The following is a 21213-nucleotide window of genomic DNA, read 5'->3' on the forward strand; positions in this document are numbered from 1 at the left end:
TAAAACCGAGGGTAACTTTACTCGGGGTTACTGTTAAACGTGAGCTTGTGAGAGTATCAGAGTATGGCGGCGCCACATTCGAGCATCCCCTCAGTTCGATTGAAGACACCGGCCGGCTTCGACGTCAGCCTCTGTCCCGCGGTCTTCATATCGCGCTTTTTTACCTCCATCGTACTCTACAGGCTACGCAACTTTACATGCAACACAAGTGCCCTCGAGTAACCCGTGTACAGATAAATAAGTCGAGTATGATTAGACACCCCCGAGTCCTACTGATTATATCACCCGCTGATTCAAGTGTTACACAATCGGCGACGTAACTTTACTGTGCTGTGCTACGTGTGTTTCATATATTTATTTATATATTTATTAGTTTGGTAGTTGGCTCAATATATTTTTCGTATGTTGATAATAGTAATAATAATGGGGAGAGATTTAGTGGGAATTAAAAAGTTATGAGAAAGCTTTATGATGTTTTAAATGTCAGCATAATTAATGAGAATATTAAAACAACAGGGGACGTTGTTAATGAACACGAGCTTTGATAAATAGTGGGTGGGTGGAATTAAGGGTGGGTAGACGGGATACATTGTTATTCCCTCGGCGTGATCAGTCGTGAATTGAAGGCTTTAAATATCAAGTGTTGATGAGTGAGGAAAAAAAATATATAAATATATATATATGTAATTTTATTTATATATAAATAAAATGCTGAGGAAGCTGATAGTATTTACACCAAAGCTTATGGAATCAGTCGGTTATTTAAATTAGATTTATTTAGAGTCGTGACTTATAATTAAATTAAATATTTTAAATAGAGTTGCTTTGGAATAATAATTAATTTAACTCATTTACCTGGTGTTGGATTTTTTAAAAGTAATTTTTTTAATTTTTATTATTATTATTTTGTAGAATATAATTTTTATTGAGGAAATTGAAGTTCGAAATTAGGAGTGAAAATTAATTTTGTTGAAAAAATAATTATAAAAAAAAATCAGTATTAGAAAAATTAAAAATTGCACCGTAAAGAATCGGGAGTGAATTCGGAGTGATTACAAATTTTATTTAAATCCAAATTCATTCTGTCACTCGGAGTTTTGGAGTAAAAAAAAATCACCTCTTACGATCCTGAAGTTAGCAGTTATAAATTTTTGGATTTATTTTTCTTAATGAATTAATTACAAAAAAAAAAAATTAAAAAAATACACATGTAGAAAATTTAATAAACTATAGGTGCAATTTTTCAAAATATTTTTTTTTATAGTTAATCGTTTTTAAAAAAATTCAAAAACTGTCAGACGTCTGCTAACTCCAGTATCATCTTCTCTTACAGAGTAAATAGATAGTTTTTTTTTTTTATGAGTTATTTTGGAGTGAACTAGATTTTATTTAAATCCGCATTGACTCCAATTTGGAGTTCAAATATTTAAATAAACCCTCCGGAGTAAATTTAACTCCAAAGGAACTAAATAAAAAAATTAAAACACACAGTCATCCACTCCTGATTTAATCCCCATTGACTCTGCAATTTTTTACAGTACGGGTAATTAATGAGTTAAACAAAACTTGTAAATAAAAGTTAAAACAAAACTTTATCAATCACCAGCTGATCGTTTTTTGTTTAAAAATTTCCTGAATTAGATTGCAGAAAGTTAGATTGAGTTTGTAATATTTTTTGCTACAAATTTTTGATACCTATTGATATTTAGTTGCCCATTTCGCGTGATTATTTTCCCGTGAAAAAGTTATACCCACTCGACAATATGCACGATAATACGGGCCGCGATCCGAAAATCTAGCGGGTATGTTTCAGGTCACGCAAAGAACCCCAACTAAAAATAAAATAATAAAGATAAAAAAATTTCTTTCGCCAATAAAGAGTTGGTTTATAAGACGAAATAAGTTTGCTAACTTGTCCGTATTTTTTTCTATACCCGACTGCTCAATTGCTGAACCCGCCCGTATTTTATTTCATTTAATGCCTGACAAATGGAAACCTGTATAGCGTACACTTGAATTGGAAAATGTTTTTGTTAAATCCTGAGTAGGTATATATAGATCGTGACATATACACATATATATGCATACACACATTGAGCATTGAGTATATTTCGCACACCTCTCAATTGAGAACACTCACACACATGCACACAAAACGTTTAATCGCAGGGAAACATACTTCTCTTATAATGCGTCCGCGTCAGACTTGTACCAGCTCTCAGTTATTCAAAGTAGAACAATTGAAATTAATTGTCAATTGTCTTTAAATCATTTGTCAATTATCTAAAAGCTTTCTCATTAATTAATGTAATAATAATAATGATAATTAATAATTTAAGTTAAATTAAGTAATGCAATAGTTAATACTCAAACGAATTATTTTTTTGTCCAGCAGTGAATGAGTTTTTAAAAGTGGACATAAAAAAGTGAGTGAAGCAATTCGGCCGGGAGATGTTGGAGTGAATAACGAGTATATCAATCAAGTGTCCGACGGTTTAGCAGTGAGAGTGTATGTTGAACGATGGCTGTAAAACAGTGCTATTACTTAATCGTGACTGTTGGATTGGCCGCAGTGGTTATCTCGCAAAATCCAATTGACGAACGGACCACCTTCGAAGCTGCGTTCCAGGGTAAATTTCATTTATTTTACTATTGGTTAAGTACTCAGGTATATTTAATAAAGGTGGCTGGTAAGGCTACAAATCAACGGGTTTTAATAGATGTAGATTTATGGTTGTGGTGACAATGCGGGTATTGTTATCAGTGTAAGTGCGTCGTAATAACACCCCAATATGCTATATAGGGATGACTAGAGTCTACTCCTACTACACTCACTATTACTTTTACTCCTACTACTACTACTACTACTACTTCTACTACTACTACTGCTGCTGCTGCCTTGACTAATAATAATAATACTAGTGTCACTGCTCTGTTGTTGTTGTTAGCATGTATATGTATATTCATATATGAAAAGGGATGCGTACATTTACTCAGCAATAATGTTAATGGCAAATGCCACACTGCGTTGTCAGGTTCACTTTGTCTCTTTGCTTTTACCAACTCACTAATGGCCAAGGTAACAATTAATAGGACTGCTTACAATAGTGGCGAGGTAGGAAAAAGAAAAAAAAAATTGTAAAATGAAATTTAATGGACGTTGACTTGAGTGGAAAAAAAAGTTTTGGGAAAATGATTAGCTTCCAGCCCGTTGTGAGCAACCCCTATCGCGCTTTTCGTTACGACTTTAACCCCACTCTGTCGGTGAAGACGCTCGTTATAGGCATTGGTCATATTTTTAACTTCCCGCTAAGAAAATTGTTAATTTTCAAAAATTCGGGAGGTTATTGTTTTCACCCCGATTTTCGAAAATCAAGTTTTCATCAGATGTTGACGTTTTGAGGTCCTAGGAAGCTATTTTGACTATTTTCAGAAGGATGTCCGAGTGTCTGTATGTATATGTGTGTGTGTGTGTGTGTGTGTGTGTGTATGGATGTAAACTCGTATTATCTTTTTAATGAATTGACCGATTGAGATGGTTGAGGTGGCAATCGAAAGAGTTTGTTGGCCGTCAACTTTTCTGAAAATTTAAAATCGATCGATCAAATAGACTCTAAGATATAGAAGGAATACAAAAAAAAAAAAAAAAATGTTTTTTCAGTTTTTTTCAAATTTTTCAGAAATGGCTCGATCGATCGATTCCAAAATCTACTCGGCACTAGAATTCAATAAAACGCGTCGATTGCCGCCTCAACCATCTCAATCGGTTTATTCGTTCGAGAGAAATCGATCGAGAAAGAAATTGTGAAAAACGGTTTTCTTCTATTATCTTCAAAGGGATTCATCCGATCAATTCCAAAATTTAATCAGCTCTAGAACTAAATAAAACGCGTCGATTCCCGCCTCAACCATCGAAATCGGTTAATTCGTTCGCAAGATATTGTGGGAGAAAGAAATGCTAAAAAACGGTTTTCTCGAAAACAATGGCATACAAAATGTATTCACGACAAAGTTTTTGAGCTCAAGGAGCTCGAAAACAGCGGAACGTTTTAGGGCTGGCCCGCAGGGTCAACCGATAGACAGATTTTTTAAAATAAAATAGTAAATTATTGGACTTTTTAATGCAATTTAAATCGTTGCTTATAACGAGCGAGTTGGAAAATTCATATATATTGGATTTTTTCAGAGATTTTTAACGACAGCCTCTGATGGTTCCTTATAACGAGCTTGTATGGCTGCGAACTAAAAACCAAAAGCTAGTGGTTCATTTTTTCAATTTTTCAATTTTTTCGTAGGAAATAAATATCGCGATCGTAAAAATAAAAATTTCAGTTTTTTTATTCTGAAAATAAATATATTAATTAAAGTAAAAGGTAAAATAAACGGCGAAGCTCATGTGCGGACACGGAAAAAAATTTCAAAAATGTACGAGGTTGTAAACTTAAATATCGTAACTTTTTTCAATTTACTTTTCATCAAATAACAAATCCCAATCTAACGAACTGGCTTTCATACGATATAATTATCGTTCATTTTGTCGAGTCAATATGTATATATATATATTTTTTTTTTTATTCGATCACACATTTTTCTTCCTCTATTTGCCTCCCGTTAAATAGAAGAGAAAATTTTTTCCATTTAAGCTAAAAGGTGAATGTAATAGGTCACAGGTCTGACCTTTTTGTCATAAGCTTTGAAATACAATATTTATTATTTTTTTTTTATTTAAAAAAAGGTCATTTGTTGTGCACAAAGAAATATTCGTGTTGGTTTGAGTGTTAGTAAAATAACGCGAAATTACAGAAATGCTGGGGTAGGAAGTGGACGATGGTAGAGACGTTAAGTTGTTCCGGTATGCGTTATATGCACTCTTCACTATTTACTCGAGAGCTTTGAGTACTTTTTTTTATAAATATTTTTTTTTCTTTATTTTTTATTTATACACCGACTTCGCGTATTTTTCGAGTAAATAGATTTTTTTTCTCTTATATAAATGTAAATAATACTATTCCCGAAGAAGTATATAAATCTTATTGAATTTCACGCCAATTAAATTAATTTCAGTACTTGAATTTTTTTTGGCATTGAAAAGTTGTCAGTATTTATATAATTGGATTCCGGAGGATATATTTTCCCAGGAATATATTATATCACATGAATATAATATATATAAAAGAATTCACAGAATACATTTTTTTCGGTAGAAAAATATTGTGGATTTTTTTTTGCAATTTAAAAAAATTAATTATAAAAAAAAATTTCTGTTTAATAAAAAAAAAGTTAAACAGTTTGGATAAATATATGACTGGCTCTTAATTAAAAGGTTTGTTTGGAAATATGAAATTGCGTGATGTAAAAAGTAACCGTAAAAATGGCCACGGAAAATGGGTTTATGATAATTTAAATGACTTTCTTTTAGGTCTTTGTGTTTAAATTTTAAATAAATTTTCCTGATGAGTTTCCAGAATTTTTTTGTGAATTATTATTTCATTTTATGACTGAGTTAAGTCTTGTTTAAACTTTCGGACAAAATAATAAATCGTGCGCATTAATTATTTTATACAACTCAAGTTCGTGCTTTGAACACAGCTTTTCAAAGAAAATACTTTCTCGAGATGGAAAACTTGCTGCTTCGTATCATCAACTTTTCATGTTATTTTTTATTTATATATTTGTTTATTAACGTGATAATGACTATTATTATTTTTATTTATGAAAACTGTAATAATTAAACATATTAAATATGATAGCCGCCTAATTTTGAAAATTCATCGCAATGGGCGATTTTAATTTATGAGGTCGCGTTTTTTTGGAAATCAACAAACGGGTGTGACATTTTTTTACTCAAAAAATTCTTTATATAATGAGATTGTTGTTCTTATATGATATTATTGATGTTTGAAATACGTTCAGTAAATATCAAGTAGAATATAAGATATGAAAACTTATGGCCTGTCATATTTTTAGTCGAGGAAATAAATTCTTATATAGGGTCGGGAAAATAGGGAGCCTACACTGAAAAAAATAATCGCTAGCTGCTAGCGATTTTTTTCTTTAGCAGCTAGCGATTTTTAATCGTTAGCTGCAAGCGATTATTTCGCTAGCTGCTAGCGATTTTTTCTTTAGCAGCTAGCGATTAAAAATCGCTTGCTGGAAGCGATTATTTCGCTAGCTGCTAGCGATTTTTTCTTTAGCAGCTAGCGATTAAAAATCGCTTGCTGGAAGCGATTATTTCGCTAGCTGCTAGCAATTTTTTCTTTAGCAGGTAGCGATTAAAAATCGCTTGCTGGAAGCGATTTTTTCGCTAGCTGGAAGCGATTTTTTCGTTAGCAGGTAGCGATTAAAAATCGCTTGCTGGAAGCGATTTTTTCTTTGGCAGGGAGCGATTAAAAATACTGTTTTTATCATTGAAATAAATATATAAATATACATATTCATATATATTTATACATATATATAAATATATATATATATATTTATATTTATATATATTTATATATATATATATATATGTATATATATATATATTTATATTTATATATATATATATGAATATATAAATATATATATATATATATATATATATATATATATATATATATATATATTTATATATTTATATATATGTATAAATATATATGAATATGTATATTTATAGATTTATTTCAATGATAAAAACAGTATTTTTAATGGCTCCCTGCCAAAGAAAAAATCGCTTCCAGCAAGCGATTTTTAATCGCTACCTGCTAAAGAAAAAATCGCTACCTGCTAGCGAATAAATCGCTTCCAGCAAGCGATTTTTAATCGCTATCTGCTAAAGAAAAAATCGCTTCCAGCAAGCGATTTTTAATCGCTAGCTGCTAAAGAAAAAATCGCTTCCAGCTAGCGAAATAATCGCTTCCAGCAAGCGATTTTTAATCGCTAGCTGCTAAAGAAAAAATCGCTAGCAGCTAGCGAAATAATCGCTTGCAGCTAACGATTAAAAATCGCTAGCTGCTAAAGAAAAAATCGCTAGCCGCTAGCGAAATAATCGCTTGCAGCTAACGATTAAAAATCGCTAGCTGCTAAAGAAAAAATCGCTAGCCGCTAGCGAAATAATCGCTTGCAGCTAACGATTAAAAATCGCTAGCTGCTATAGAAAAAAATCGCTTGCAGCTAGCGATTATTTTTTTCAGTGTAAAAAAAAAACATTTTTTTGACTAAATCTTTTACTTTTCGCGGATATTAGAAATTTCCGATCGCCATTAAATTTTTTTTGGCGCGAAATGGCGCAGTTTGAAAAGTTTAAAATTTTTATTTATATTAAACGAATATGATGTGTAAATTTATGAGTTTCAAGGCAATTTATAAATGAAACCATAAAAAAAAATTGCAAAAATAAATTAGGAGTTAATTTGCAAAATTTGAATTTTTAATTTTAATGGCCGCAGATAAAAAAATTTTCAAAAAAACTAAATTAAAAATTTTTTATTGATGCTCATTTTGTATTCCAGTTTACATATGTAACATATATTTAAATTAAAAAGTTAAATATTTATGAAAACAGAACAGGAAAATTTGAAAATGTAATGACATTCGTAAAACAATAATGTACTTTTCATCGCGTTAGTAAATATTAAAACTAGACGTGTATAAATGCACATAAACTTTCCTAACTGTAGAAAATGATTTAAATTTTAAAATATCCACGCTATTTCTTTGTGAATATTTCACTCACACCTTTACCGTTACAACTATTTTTTACATTTACCATTTCCACATAAAAACTCTAAAGAATTTTCATGTCACGGATTTCGCTGATCCAATTTGATATCGAATTTTTCCATCGGCCTTTTTTTATTTATTATTATTCATTTTTTTTATAAAAAATCGCGAGTGTAATAAATGATACGAGTACATGTTTCGTACGATGAATAAAAAATATCTAAACGTCAAAATTTACGGTAAAAACCGGCGGTAAATTTAGTTGCGGCAGAGCTTTTTATGCATAATAGATAAACTACGCAAATAGTAGAGCTCATCTGTACATGTAATTTGAATACTAGTCAGTATTTACAGCATCGCGATGGTAATCGAGTCTATTTAACAGAAATAAATATGTCTGCGAATTGAATTAAACAGATTATTGGCAGATGGCAGATCAATAAATTTGTTTCGTGTCTTATTTAACTTTAATCCATTAAAAGATAATTTAATTATTATTTACAGAATACTTAATCAATGTCAGTAAATATAATAAATTTATTGAAATATGGAATTTAATTATTGTTAATTATTAATTAATTATCACATTCAAAATTTATGATTGTGAGAACACTTTTTTTTTTTTTTTTTTACTACCCTTTAAAAGGGAAGGGAAATTTCCTCTCATTATTTGAAAATAAAAAATATAAAAAATAAAATTTTTAATGTGATTTTTTTTCTATTTTTCATTAGAAGCTTTTTAATATATTTTTTGTATTTTTTAGCGAGTTCAACTCTTGAGAAAAAAAATAACAAATGTAGAGTGAAGTAGATCAAAGGAAGAGTGTGTTTAATGTTTAGAAGAGATAAAAGAATAAAATGAAAATTAAATAGTAAAAAAGTTTAAAAAAATTCATTGATCTTTTTTCGTCTTCGTTTTTATGTCAATAAGTATACATATATATATGTATATATTTTTTTTTAATTCCTAGTGAATTTGAGCTTAAAACCTACTCGAGGTTTTAAGCTCAAAATTTTGAAAATCATAAAAATTCGAATTTTTAAAAAAATTTGATACGGTACTTTTAGGGGAGGAGGGGGAAAAGTGGACCGCTTAAAATTTTCAAAAATTCAAAAAATATGGGGCAAAGTGGGCCCCTCAAAATTTTCTATACGCCAATAAATTTGGGCGGATAATAAGTTTTCGGATCAAATCCGAAATTTTGTCCCATACGAAAAAAATATATATCCGGATATATCCGGGCAATTCTGCATATATGAAACATATATTTATATATATGTTACATATTCCAGATTTGCCTGGTTATATATTTTTTTCGTATGGGATTGGAGGGCCCACTTTGCCCCTAATTTCGATTTCGTAAAAAAAATGAATGATATTACAATTATTTTCCTGAAGGGGCCCACTCTTCCCCCCTCTCCCCTACTGCATAAAAAATAAAATATCTAAAGATTTTTGAATAAAATAGAAATTTTATGTCACTCAAAAACGATATTTTCTGAGTTTTCCAATTTTCCATTTCTAATACAGAATTTTTTTTTCATAATTTAAAATGATATGAAAAAAGGAAAATAGTAGATTTTTTTGAACCACCGCCCAATGGAATTTTAACTCATCCCAAGAAATTTTTCGCATAATGAAAAGAAAACAAAAATTTTCTAGGGGTAATAAGAAATTTGTCCGGCTACGAAATTTTTCTCGTCCGCTGAAATTTTATTTTTCAATTCAGAAGCAAAAATTGTTTTGCGCTCAAATGTCCTTTATTTTTTGTGTGTGTATACAAACAAGCCAAAGAAAGGGTAAAAATTTAAAAGGGATTTTTGTCAAGTGGAGAATCGTATATAACGAGTTTATTCTATTTTATTGCTAGCTTTTCCCATTGTTCATGCATTATAAAAGAAGACAAGATAAAACAGATTGTCACAGAAAAAAGATGCTTACCTATTTTCTCGTTTCATAAGATATACATCTTGCTTTCATTCGCACACCCTCGACTACTCCTTCAAATAGAAATAATATTCGTCCTATATTTCATTTATTGTGCATATATATCTCTCGAGACATAAATTTATTCATTCGTACATATAATATGTGCATGTGTTCATATATAAATATTTTCTTCATAAATGTTAAACAGTTGTTTAGAAGAATTGACAAAATTCAGCTCCAAAATTATAATAGAAAATTCTATAGAAAATCTAGACCAAGGTCTCGGTATGGAAACTATTCCTATATATTACGGGAACCATCGTTACACGGAAAGAAATTTTCTTTAAAAATTACCGTTAAATTCACTGTAATCGTGGGACATTATGCAGCGCTTTTATTTATTACCACTTTTGAAATAAAAATTACGAAAAAATTTATTTAGTTTGTGGTAGACTTCATAAAATTTACCGAAAACCGAATAAGACTACGGTAAAATTTGTTCAAAAAAAGTTAAAAATTATCTCACTTACCGACAAATGTTTCGGTCATGTCATTCATCCCACGATTACAGTGAATTTAACGGTAATTTTTAAAGAAAATTTCTTTCCGTGTAATACTAGGGGTGCAATTCCCATACCATCATGGGAACAATTCCCATAATGTATAGCAGAAGTTTCCATACCCATACAAAGTTGCCAAGCTTCGAAATTTTCCCATAGATCGGCCGATGCCTGGTTTACAATGATTGGCCAATCAATGGCTAACTATACTGGCCCGTGCATGGTAAATCATTGGCAGCGACTTTTTGCTTATAAAAACGGCGCACAATTAACCGCCGTTCGTTGACCAACGGTTTGATACCAAGCTTTGGCTGATGATTGATTGCCACGATTGGCCAATGCTTGGCATACCGTTATCATCCGATATTTAGCCGGTCTTCGGCCGATGCTCGAAAATTGGCAGCCATTCATGACCCAGTAATGGGCCGATTCTTTTTTTTTGTATGGGTAATTTTATTTCCGTGTAGTTAAATTTAATTTCTGAATCTTGAAGTTCATTTTTTTGAGTTAAATTATGAGGAAAAAATATTTATTTCTTTACTGTTGCAATTATAATGGTACACTTTTCAAATACAAAAAGTGCGGACAACAATTTCCAATAGTTTTTAAAAAGTGTCCAGGTTCTGTAGTTAAATTGCTTGGGGCTATAGGCCAGAAATACGTGAGAAACTTGCGCACTCAAATCGCAATCGATATTTAAGGCCAGTAGGTGATAAAAACAGATTGAAAAATTTAATAAAATGTATTGAAGGATAATATAGACTTTTTTTATTCATATATATATATTTGATTTAAAATGTGAGTTGGAAAAAAGTTTAAAGATATGAAATACTTGATGTGACTTTCAAAAGAATAAAAGATTTTATGACTGAGTTTTTCTCTGATAAATTTTCAAAAGGTCACATTTTGAAATTTTTGAAATTTTTATACTATAAAACTCAAAAGATAAAATTTTTCGTTAATTAATTTTTGAGTATGCGATAAAAATAAAATTTTCCATAAAAAAAATAAACATTTTACATTGACTACTTTATGTATAATAAAAAGTACTTACATGAAAAAAAACTCATACATTTTTATTAAAAATTTAAATAAAAAAAATATTTAGATTTTAATAATCATTTAAGTTTACTTACTACAAACGTTTAATATTTAAATTATTTTTCATGTATGAAGAGAGTTGCTGATATAAAATATTTCGAATGAATAATTAATGCACATATATATTTATATATATTTACATATGAACTAATATTTAAAAATTCTATAGAAAACGGATTTGGAGAAAAAAGTTCAAATAAAAATTCTAGTTTATTACTATCGATTTTGTTTGTTTTTTTTTTAGACATGTCATGTTTTACTAGTAATTTAATTGTCCGCATGAAACGTCTTTTAAAAATATCTCGGGACATTTAATATTGATGACTAGAACGATAACAAGATATCGTGTCGAGTAATTTATTTTTTAAAAGCCTTGAAAAGTTTAAACATGCAAACAAAATGCGATTTAAACAAAATTTCGCTGATTTATCACAAATCTCGTCACTTGATCCTTTAAATCAAAATTTTTTATTTTACCCCCTCCCCTCTATTTATGAAATTATTGGAATGATAGAACTATTTATCATACCCGATATTAAATACGTCCTCGTTAAATTATTTACTGCAATAATTATTTTGGTTGGTCATTAAATGTGTGTTCATACCCATCATTGATTGGTTTTGTCAGCTTACATATATTTATGGATAAAAATTCGAATTATTAAAGAGATTAATTATATTATCGATTTATGATGCTTCCAATTGTTTGCGTAGAGTATTATCAATTATTATTTACCGATTAATGGAGCCATTATCCGTCGATTGAAAATAAATATCTAAATTTACGGGATGAAAAAAATTTATTGTCAAGCCTGATGGAGATTTGGCATTTTTTTTTAAATTAACGGGGAACAAATTTCGAAATTAGTTACTATGGAAATTATAATCTGGAGTCTTCTTACGACAGGCCATGACTTGGACATCGATGCAGTATATGAGTAGCTTTATATCAATGATTTAGCGAATTTAAGGCAAGTTAACATTTCGTTCTTCTACAAGGTAATCAATGGGTACATTGACTCCCCAAAAATACTTGAACGCTTTGAATTTACCTGCCCCGAAATGGGCCTACGATATAGCCGGCTGCTAAATACTACAAAATCCTCCAAAAACTATGTCCGTTTTGGGCCTATCAACAGAATATCTAATTCGGTCAATGCTATCTGCTCGGATGCGAACTTCTTTGGTCGTCCCTACCCACCCGGGTCACAATATCTAGCCTTAATCTAGCCTCATCAAGCCCAAGTAAGCCTCAATTCAGCCTCACTGAGTAAAAAAACGCATTTTGAGCCTCAAATGATGTTCAAAAAGCATCAATGAGCCTCAAACAATGCTCAAAGAGCTTCAATGAGCCTCAAATGGTTATCAAGGAGCCTCAAATAATACTAATCGAATTTAAATTACATTTTCGAGTAGTAGCCTTGATTAAACAACCAAATTCGACCAAATTAAAAATTTTAATTCTGTTATATTCTGTCGAATTCTGCAAAACAGAATTAAACTGAATTGAAAATTTGAATTTGAATTGAACAGAATAAAACCGATTTAAAAATTTCAAATTCGTTTTAGTTCAGTTTAATTCGGATTCAGGACCAGAAATTGGAGATTTATTTTCGAATTAATCAGAATTAAACCGAATAGAATTATTTAAATTCGTTTTAATTTTGACAAATTCTGGTTTTCCTGCCGAATTAGACAGAATTCATTTTTAAGTCAGGTACCGAATTAACAGAATTTATCTGAATTAAATAGAATTAAAAATTCAATTCTGTTTAATTCGATCGGGTTCAGTTGTTTAATCAGGGAGGTTTATTTGAGGCTCATCGAGGCTTCTTGAGGATCTTTGAGAATCATTCGAGGCTCATTGAGACTTTTTGAACATCATTTGAGTCTAAAAATGCTTTCTTTACTCAGTGAGGCTGGATTGAGGCTTACTTGGGTTTGATGAAGCTAGATTGAGGCTAGATATTTTGACCCGGACCTTTCGAACGTCTGTCAAAAAGCTGGTTTACGAGCCCCTTCACGTGCAATCTTTTTGTCTTCATTATTTTTGTATATCTATATTACAATCCATCGCTTAAAGCGTTCTTCCGCCTGTTCCTCTTCTTTCATATCGTATGTAAATTGTTATCGTACATTGCCGATTGGCGTTCAATAAATAAATAAATAAATTTGGATTGAAAGCTAATTCTCTTGAGTATTGAGATCTAATTAACCCGAAATTAATAAATTATCAGACTTGAATTGAAAACTATTAGACTTGATTTCAAAAATTTATATTTCAAACTGTAAATGATCTACTGTAACCTGAAGATTTATGATCAATGTAGACTTGGAAAAAAAAATTGTATTGGTCTAATTTGATCTTGTTAGATCCCAATTATTTTTTTCCAGGTCGTCGCGGGAATAAGAATATTAAAAAACGATGATAGTTGTAGAATCGTTGAATTATAAAGAATTGGTACGTGAGATTTGATAAATCTAGGTTTCAGGTAGATGCAGTTCGATTCGGTATTTCAGCATTTCCTGTCGCGGGAAACGCCGGAGGGAAATCTCGGAATGGAAGCTCGGATAAAACGCTCTGAGACTCGGAGACAAAATTATATTAAAAAGTAACAGTAAGAGAATCAGTTGACGTCACATGATACAATAGCTCCGGAATTCATTTTAATTCCATTTACTTTACAACTATATTTTTAATCTCTAACTTTACTTTATTTGTTTACCATTACACCATTTTTTCCCCAATTAAATAATCATTTTTTATTTTTTTATTACAATTTGCAATAAATTCTCGTACTATAAATGCAAATCAAATTCAAGTTATAAATAAATTTTCCATAGAAATAAATTTTCCACAGTCGGGGAATAAAAAAAAAATTTTCGCGACACTTTTTCTGAATAAAATAAAAGAGAAACGGTAATGAGTGGTGTACGCGTCTAGAATTGCTGAATAGTTTTGTATGCCTTTGATGTAATATTCGCACAGGTATCACCCCAGGATATATGATATAGGGCATTACGTACATTTCTGCAAGCATTCATCCATATACATCCACACAGACACATACATAAAAATATATACATATATATCCTCATTCCCTTTCGCGCTTTATCTTGCTTGCTGATTCAATGTTATCTGGAACGTGAGTTTTGTCAATGAATCGGATATCTATTCAACTCTTATGAAGTCACACGTGATTGCTGGGTAAATCAATAGTACATACATATCAAAGTTTCGTATTATTTAGTATACACAACTTTTAAATAATAATTATCCGCGTAATTAGTGACAGATATCATACCAGACGTCATTTATGCTGTCTATACCCAAGTATCAATTTACCGAATTCCCTAATAATTTATTTATCAGTTAATAAATCAACAATTACTCTCTATATATTTTTATCGAAAACAGAACCCATTAGTTACTAATTATAATTATTAGTATTTATTATGAATTATTCGGAATGTTCACGTTAATTATGCAATTTAACGCTCATTAATTTCGGATATTTATTAAAAATTAAATTATTACACGGAGAAAAATTTACGGTAATGATTACAATATATTATGGGAATGATTCCATGTCGTATGGTAACAAGTTTTTTTAAATGTCGGTTATAGGAATGGCACTCATAAAAATTACGGTAATTTTTACTGATATAAGTTTTATTCCTATACGAGATCTGAATAGTTCTTATAAAATTATGGTAATTATTCTTATGTCATTACAGTAATCGTTACCATGCTACACGCTGAAAAAAAATGCTAACTATCACCATCTTGTAATAGGGAATGATTATCATGCCTTTATGTTATCGATTTGATTCTCATATAGTAATGATTAGTATTGCCGATAGTAATAGTTACCATCTAGATAGTAGTATTTCTTATGTCTGAAAAATTTTTTAATTTTGCCTTCTCAGATAGTAATGATTATCATCACGGATAAGAATGGTTACCATTTAGATAAGAATGATTACCATCTCCGATAGTAATAGTTAACATAAAAGCATGATAATGATTATCACATACAGATGGTAATCATTCCTTATTACAAGATGGTTATAGTTGGCATTTTTTTTTCAGCGTGTACTATGATAACCTTTACCAGATACTATGGTAAACTTTACCATAGAGTAGGGTAAAATTTATCAGAATTTATGGTAACGTTTACCATCGTAGTATGGGAATGATTACTATAGTAGTATAGTAACGATTACCAATCATATCATGGAAATATTTCACATATATTATGGAAGAGTTTACATGATGTATAGGATTTATCCCCATACATACCTAGGAACTATTCCAATATAGATGTAGGATTTAGTACTGTGCAATTATGGGAACTATTCCCATGAGTATCATAATCATTACACGCTGAAAAAAATCGTAATACTTGCCATCTTAACGGAGTAACTATTCCTATCCTTATATTTTAATGATTCTTATTCTTTTACGTTAACTTTTTCTATCGGAGATGGTAAGCATTCTTATCTACATAGTAACCATTCTTATCCGTGATGATAATCATTACTATCTTAGAAGGCAAAATCAAAAATTTCTCAGACATAAGAAATATTACTATCGACATGGTAACTATTATTATCGGCAATAGTAAATATTACCACACGAGAAACGAATAGTTAACATAAAAGCATGATCATGATTATCATATCCAGATGGTAATCATTCCCTATTGCAAGATGGTAATAGTTAACATTTTTTTTTTCAGCGTGTACTATATGATACAGGAACATTTACCCTAATTATGGATTGCTTACTAGAAATGATGGGCGTATATCCCATAATCCCAAGTAATTATTACCGTAACGTTACCACAAGTTTCTCTCCGTGTAATTGTTTTTAATTTAAAAAAAAAGTATGTTGGAAATTAATGTAATTTTTAATAAAAGTTAGTAAAGCATAAAACACTGCGGATCATTAGAATCTATTGCAGTATATTTTATAAAAAGTTAAAGTATGTACATAAAAAAAAAATATTTACGCGCGGGGTGAAATTTAAAATTCTATTAATACATAAATTATTCATTTATAATTTCCATAGTCGTATTAATGTTCGTTTTTCTCTTTTGCTTACGCATTGTTAGTTTTAATTTTAATTACATTTTTCGGTTTTTATTTTCTACCCCCTCATGGCAAACACCGGTAAGTATGGAAAGTAAACATAGGCGCCGCGCTGTTAGCTTCTACTGGTGTATTATACGCGGTAGCGGTCAAAGTACTTGCAAGTGCACCCGCTGCAGTCGAAAGACTCAAAAGTTGGGGGTTTTAAAAATAAAAACTCGTGTAACACTTGTTGAGTTTTAAGACAAAAACTTTTTGGTATTTAAATATTCGCTATTTTATTTTTGAATAAATTTTATATTTATAATTTAGTTGTTTTTTTATTTTTTATTTAAATTCAAAAGTTTTGCAAACTACAGCTGAGTTTTATTTTATAGACAATTGGGCGCGCAATCAAAATGGTTACGGTTGAGTTTTTTTGGCGGATCGAACCTTTTGTTTTTCTGTTTTATTCTTTTATGGGAAAATGTTTCGGGAATATTGTCAAAAAAAATTCGAACCGGAAGTCTAAAAAGTTTAGGTTCTACGGCCATTTAACTGGTACGCGTGGGTGGAAGTCAATGGAACAATAAAAACGCGGGATTTTTCGTAGAACGAGTTTTTTTGAACGAGTAAAAAATTCAATTATCAATCGCTTTACAAAACTCGTTTGACATTTTACTTTTTATTAGACTTTATTCTACCCCATTTACAATTATTAGCTCAGTCTTGTTATAAATTTGAAAAAATTTGTATTTGAAATCTGAGCAGATTTTCGATACAAAAAAAAAAAGGCCATTCGGCATCCGAAATGGAAGTAGATTTCTATATATACATATAATTTAATAATCACCCATCAAAAATTTTCAAAGATATAAACAATGGCATTATGACCATAACACATGAGTCAATTATGTAATTTTGAACCCTTATTAAAAGTGGAACAATTATCGTAAAACAAAAAATAAAAAAAGGAAAACATAGCTTTGTCTATCGGCTATCAAGTTCTTTTTACATAATGAGGATAGATATATCCGTTAAAAAGTTATTTACGAAAAACGCTGAAAAAGTAGGATTTTCCGTTATTTTTGGAATTTCAAATGTCCACCATTTCTAATGTTCAAGGTACGGTTACAAGGAAACGGCTCGTTTTACGTCAATTTACTAAGAGACATTTTTTGTAGGGAATTCAATTTCCTGTAAGAATATATATTGCTCAAATTTTTCAGATAGATAGTTTACAAGTTTTGGGTAAAAAATAAAATGTTTGTTAAAAAACTAATAGTAGTAACGATACACCTCTTAATATCAATATTAAGGGCTCAAACTTGCACAACAATTTTTTTTGGTCATCAGGAATAATATTTTCACAGTATCAAAAAAAAATAGTCAATTTTTTTGGCCTAGTCTATATATACATACATATATAAATTTTTGAACCAACGGTATTTTTGGAACTTACTCGATGAATTATGATAGATTATGGCAAAATTCTTCGAAAATTCCACCATGAGGACAAATGCAAAAGATTTCTATGAAATCTACCAAAAATGAAAATGAATAATTTGCTATCAAGAAAATAAAAAAAAAGAATTTGAATTTATTTTTTTAAAGTTTTGCAATAATGTTGAGTGAAACATGTAAATCCTCAAGCAAATCCTAAGCGTTAGTCGACTCTGTGATTCACGGATTAACATTGGAGGCTTTCAAAACAAATACTCATTCCAGTCACCCTCTAGACAGCTGCGCTAGGAATAGAGTAGAGGACGCTTCGACTCAATGGACAGTTGACTAGAACGATTTAGGTGCTTTTCCTTTAGTGAGATGCTTGTTCTGTCACTGCTATATATATATATATATATATATATAGCAAAGTAGTATTTGAGGTTCTTATATTTCTGTGGGACGACGATGTGTCCCAGTCGGAGGGTTGCTATAGAAACCCACCCCTATTTCTTTAGCTGGCTCAGCGATTCTCAACCTCTTCAACTGTAATCATTTGTCCCGACAGATGTAAAAAGTACAAAAAATATAATTAATAATAACTACAGCACAAATAAATAAATCACAAAAAAACCATTCATTCCATCGCTAATGAGATTTTTTTTCCATTGACCCAGTTCGATGATAGATTCTTTTTAAAATTAATTTCGTGTTATCTAAGGTAAAAATCTATATAGTGTACAAACGAGAGACGGGTGATAAAAAGGAAAATAAAAAGTTGTTGGAGAGTAATCAGAGCGAATCGATTGATATTGGAGTCTTATGTTCATCAAGCAAAAACTTCTATCTTTAGATTTATTTTATTTATAATAAAAGAATGAGATTAAAAGTTATATTTAACAACAAAGTATCCGCGATTTAAAGAGTTGATGGGTAAAAAAAATAATATAGGGGAGGGTGGGGCAGAACGGCCCCCCTGGGGCAGAGCAGCCCCCCTGAAATTTTGATCAAAAAAAATTTTTTTTTTTCGCCTAATTACTATAAATCTTGATATGTTTGCGCATTTTTAGCCCTACGCATGATAATTGGGGCAAAATGTACAAGCCCAAAATTTTGAAAAAGTGATTTTTTCATATTATTATCGTCAAATTAAAAAAAAATTATTATAATTCCACATTTCTAGCCCTACGCATAACACCTGGGGCCAAATGGACCAGCCGAAACTTCCGAAAAAATTGTTTTTTCATATTTTTCGGCCGTTTTTCTATGTAAGAGGCAAATTTGGTCACTAAAAGTATATAAAAAAAAATATTTTTTTTTTTTCGTTGATAAATTTTTGAAATAAAGTAAAACTATAGAATTGTTTTTTTTTTTTATTAAATAACAATTAGTAATTAAAGTAGTCGAGAGTGAACGATTTATTACACCTTAAAAAATTTTTTTCGAGTAATATAAAACCAAAAATAGTTGTCAAGAGAAAGAAATACATCTTTAATGATGGAAACAATTTAAAAAAAAAAAACGAAAAAAAAATGTTTTATCATTTTTGGAGGGGGGCCGCTCTGCCCCACAAAAAAAAATTTTTTTTCCAGAATTTTGGCAAAATGTCCATAAATTTGTTCGAAATAGGACAAAAGTAAAGTGTTCTTATGGTTGAAAGCCACAAAAAGTAATAATTGGCTTAGGGGGGCCGCTCTGCCCACCCTCCCCTACTGAACAAAAGCGATTGAATAGTTTATTTGGTGTATTGTAAAAATATTTTGTTGATTTTGCATTTTAGTTGCGGAAAATTTGTTTGAAAATTTCTGCCGGGAAATTGAAGCATTCAAATGCCTGGAAATCTTTTCCGCTTGAGTATCACGGCTATGGAATTATATGTTCATACATGTATACATACATATATATGTATATATATATATATATATAGATAGATAACCAACGTGACAGGTCGTACGACCGACATGACCACAATGTGAAATTGTATTGCGCGAGTTAAAAAACGTTGGATGTTACACTAAAATTTATTGTCAGTACATGTTATATTTATTTTTAACAATTAACACATAACCAAGTGATAATTAATATTTATAATAACGTGTTAACTTTAGAAATAAATTAATTTCCACGTCATAGTTGAAAAAAAAATTAATAATTTAAGCTCTCGCCATTTATTTATTCAGCCAATTACTCACATTATACTATTTGTCAAAAAAATATGTGGGTAAATAATAATATAAAAATATTTAAAAAATAATCCAACGTGATTTATTGCAGGAAGATGCGGTCACAATTCACCCTGCGAGCAGCTGTGTTACGAACTTCACGATGGGATGTATGAGTGTGATTGCAAAGATGGATTTATCCTTCACAAAAATGGATACAGTTGTGCAAGTAAGTTATTTCATACTATTTTTTTCGTAATATTTAATATAAAAAGCTGAATAATGTCTTTTTTTATTAAATTTAGTTTATTTGATAAAATAATAATAATTGAAGTGTAGAAATATAATTAATTTAATTAATTAATTATACAGACATGTGACAATTATAAATTGTTTATCAAATAAACCTCGGCCACTCGAGTAATTCAAGAGCCCGACATCCATTTATTCATCGTCCTCGGTCTGGGTCCCGGTGCGTCAATTTGAAAGTCGAATATGACTGTTAGCAACCAAGCAACCATAGCTCTCTATGAAAACTTTATTGAGGAGTCCATTAAATAACAGATACAGAAGTCCTTAGAAATTCGAAATTTATCTCATTACATTAGCACAAGTGCCACATGAAAGTTTATCAAAAAGTGTAGACGGATAGACAGAGAGTGGGAGAATAAATAAAAAAAATTTGAAAACCGCCTGACCCTGCGGACCAGCCCAAAAACTTCCCCCTGTTTTTGAGCTCAGGGAACTCGGAAACATTATTAAGTAAATTTTTGAGCTGTTCGAGCTCAAAATTTGTTAGGCCGGTAAAACATAGCTTCACTGAAAAATTATAATTTTTGTCTGACGATATCTTTGGAGGAATGAATCGATTTGAAGTTCTTGGTGGCAATCGAAAGGGCTCAACAAGACTTAAAAATGATTACCGTTTGAGACGTATTGGGCAAGTGGTTTATAAGTTATACGCAAAAAACCAAAAACAAAAGAAAATTTGTATTCTTGTTCTTCGTATAACTCGTAAACTACATGACCGCCCAAGTCGAAAAACAAATTCGGATTCAAGTCTCAAAGTTCTCAATGAGGTTTTGAAGATCAATTTAGAATTTTAAGATTGACAACAGTAGAAAGTTATCCTAGTTTAGTTCTCAAAGTAGTAGTTATGACCCATTTGACCACTTTGAGGACTAAACTGGAATAACATAATCTGGATTAGAGCCTCAAAATACTCAAAACATACAGGAA

At 30.5% G+C, this 21213-nt stretch overlaps 1 protein-coding gene across 5 annotated transcripts in view; it reads left to right on the plus strand.

Moving 5' to 3' along the window:
- The first annotated feature begins 65 nt into the window (after positions 1-65).
- LOC130670782 (pikachurin) overlaps positions 66-21213 on the plus strand; it is a 78435-nt gene continuing 57287 nt past the window's right edge. Inside the window, exons 1-3 of one of the 5 annotated variants that reach the window (XM_057474320.1) lie at positions 66-400; positions 2393-2630; positions 20087-20203. In XM_057474320.1, the coding sequence (XP_057330303.1) occupies positions 2522-2630; positions 20087-20203 (226 nt within the window). In that variant the 5' untranslated portion in view covers positions 66-400; positions 2393-2521. The remainder of the gene's footprint in view (positions 401-2392; positions 2631-20086; positions 20204-21213) is intronic. The other 4 variants (XM_057474312.1, XM_057474339.1, XM_057474329.1 and 1 more) reach the window with 4 other exon arrangements.

Source organism: Microplitis mediator, chromosome 1, assembly GCF_029852145.1.
Source record: "Microplitis mediator isolate UGA2020A chromosome 1, iyMicMedi2.1, whole genome shotgun sequence".
NCBI lineage: Eukaryota > Metazoa > Arthropoda > Insecta > Hymenoptera > Braconidae > Microplitis > Microplitis mediator.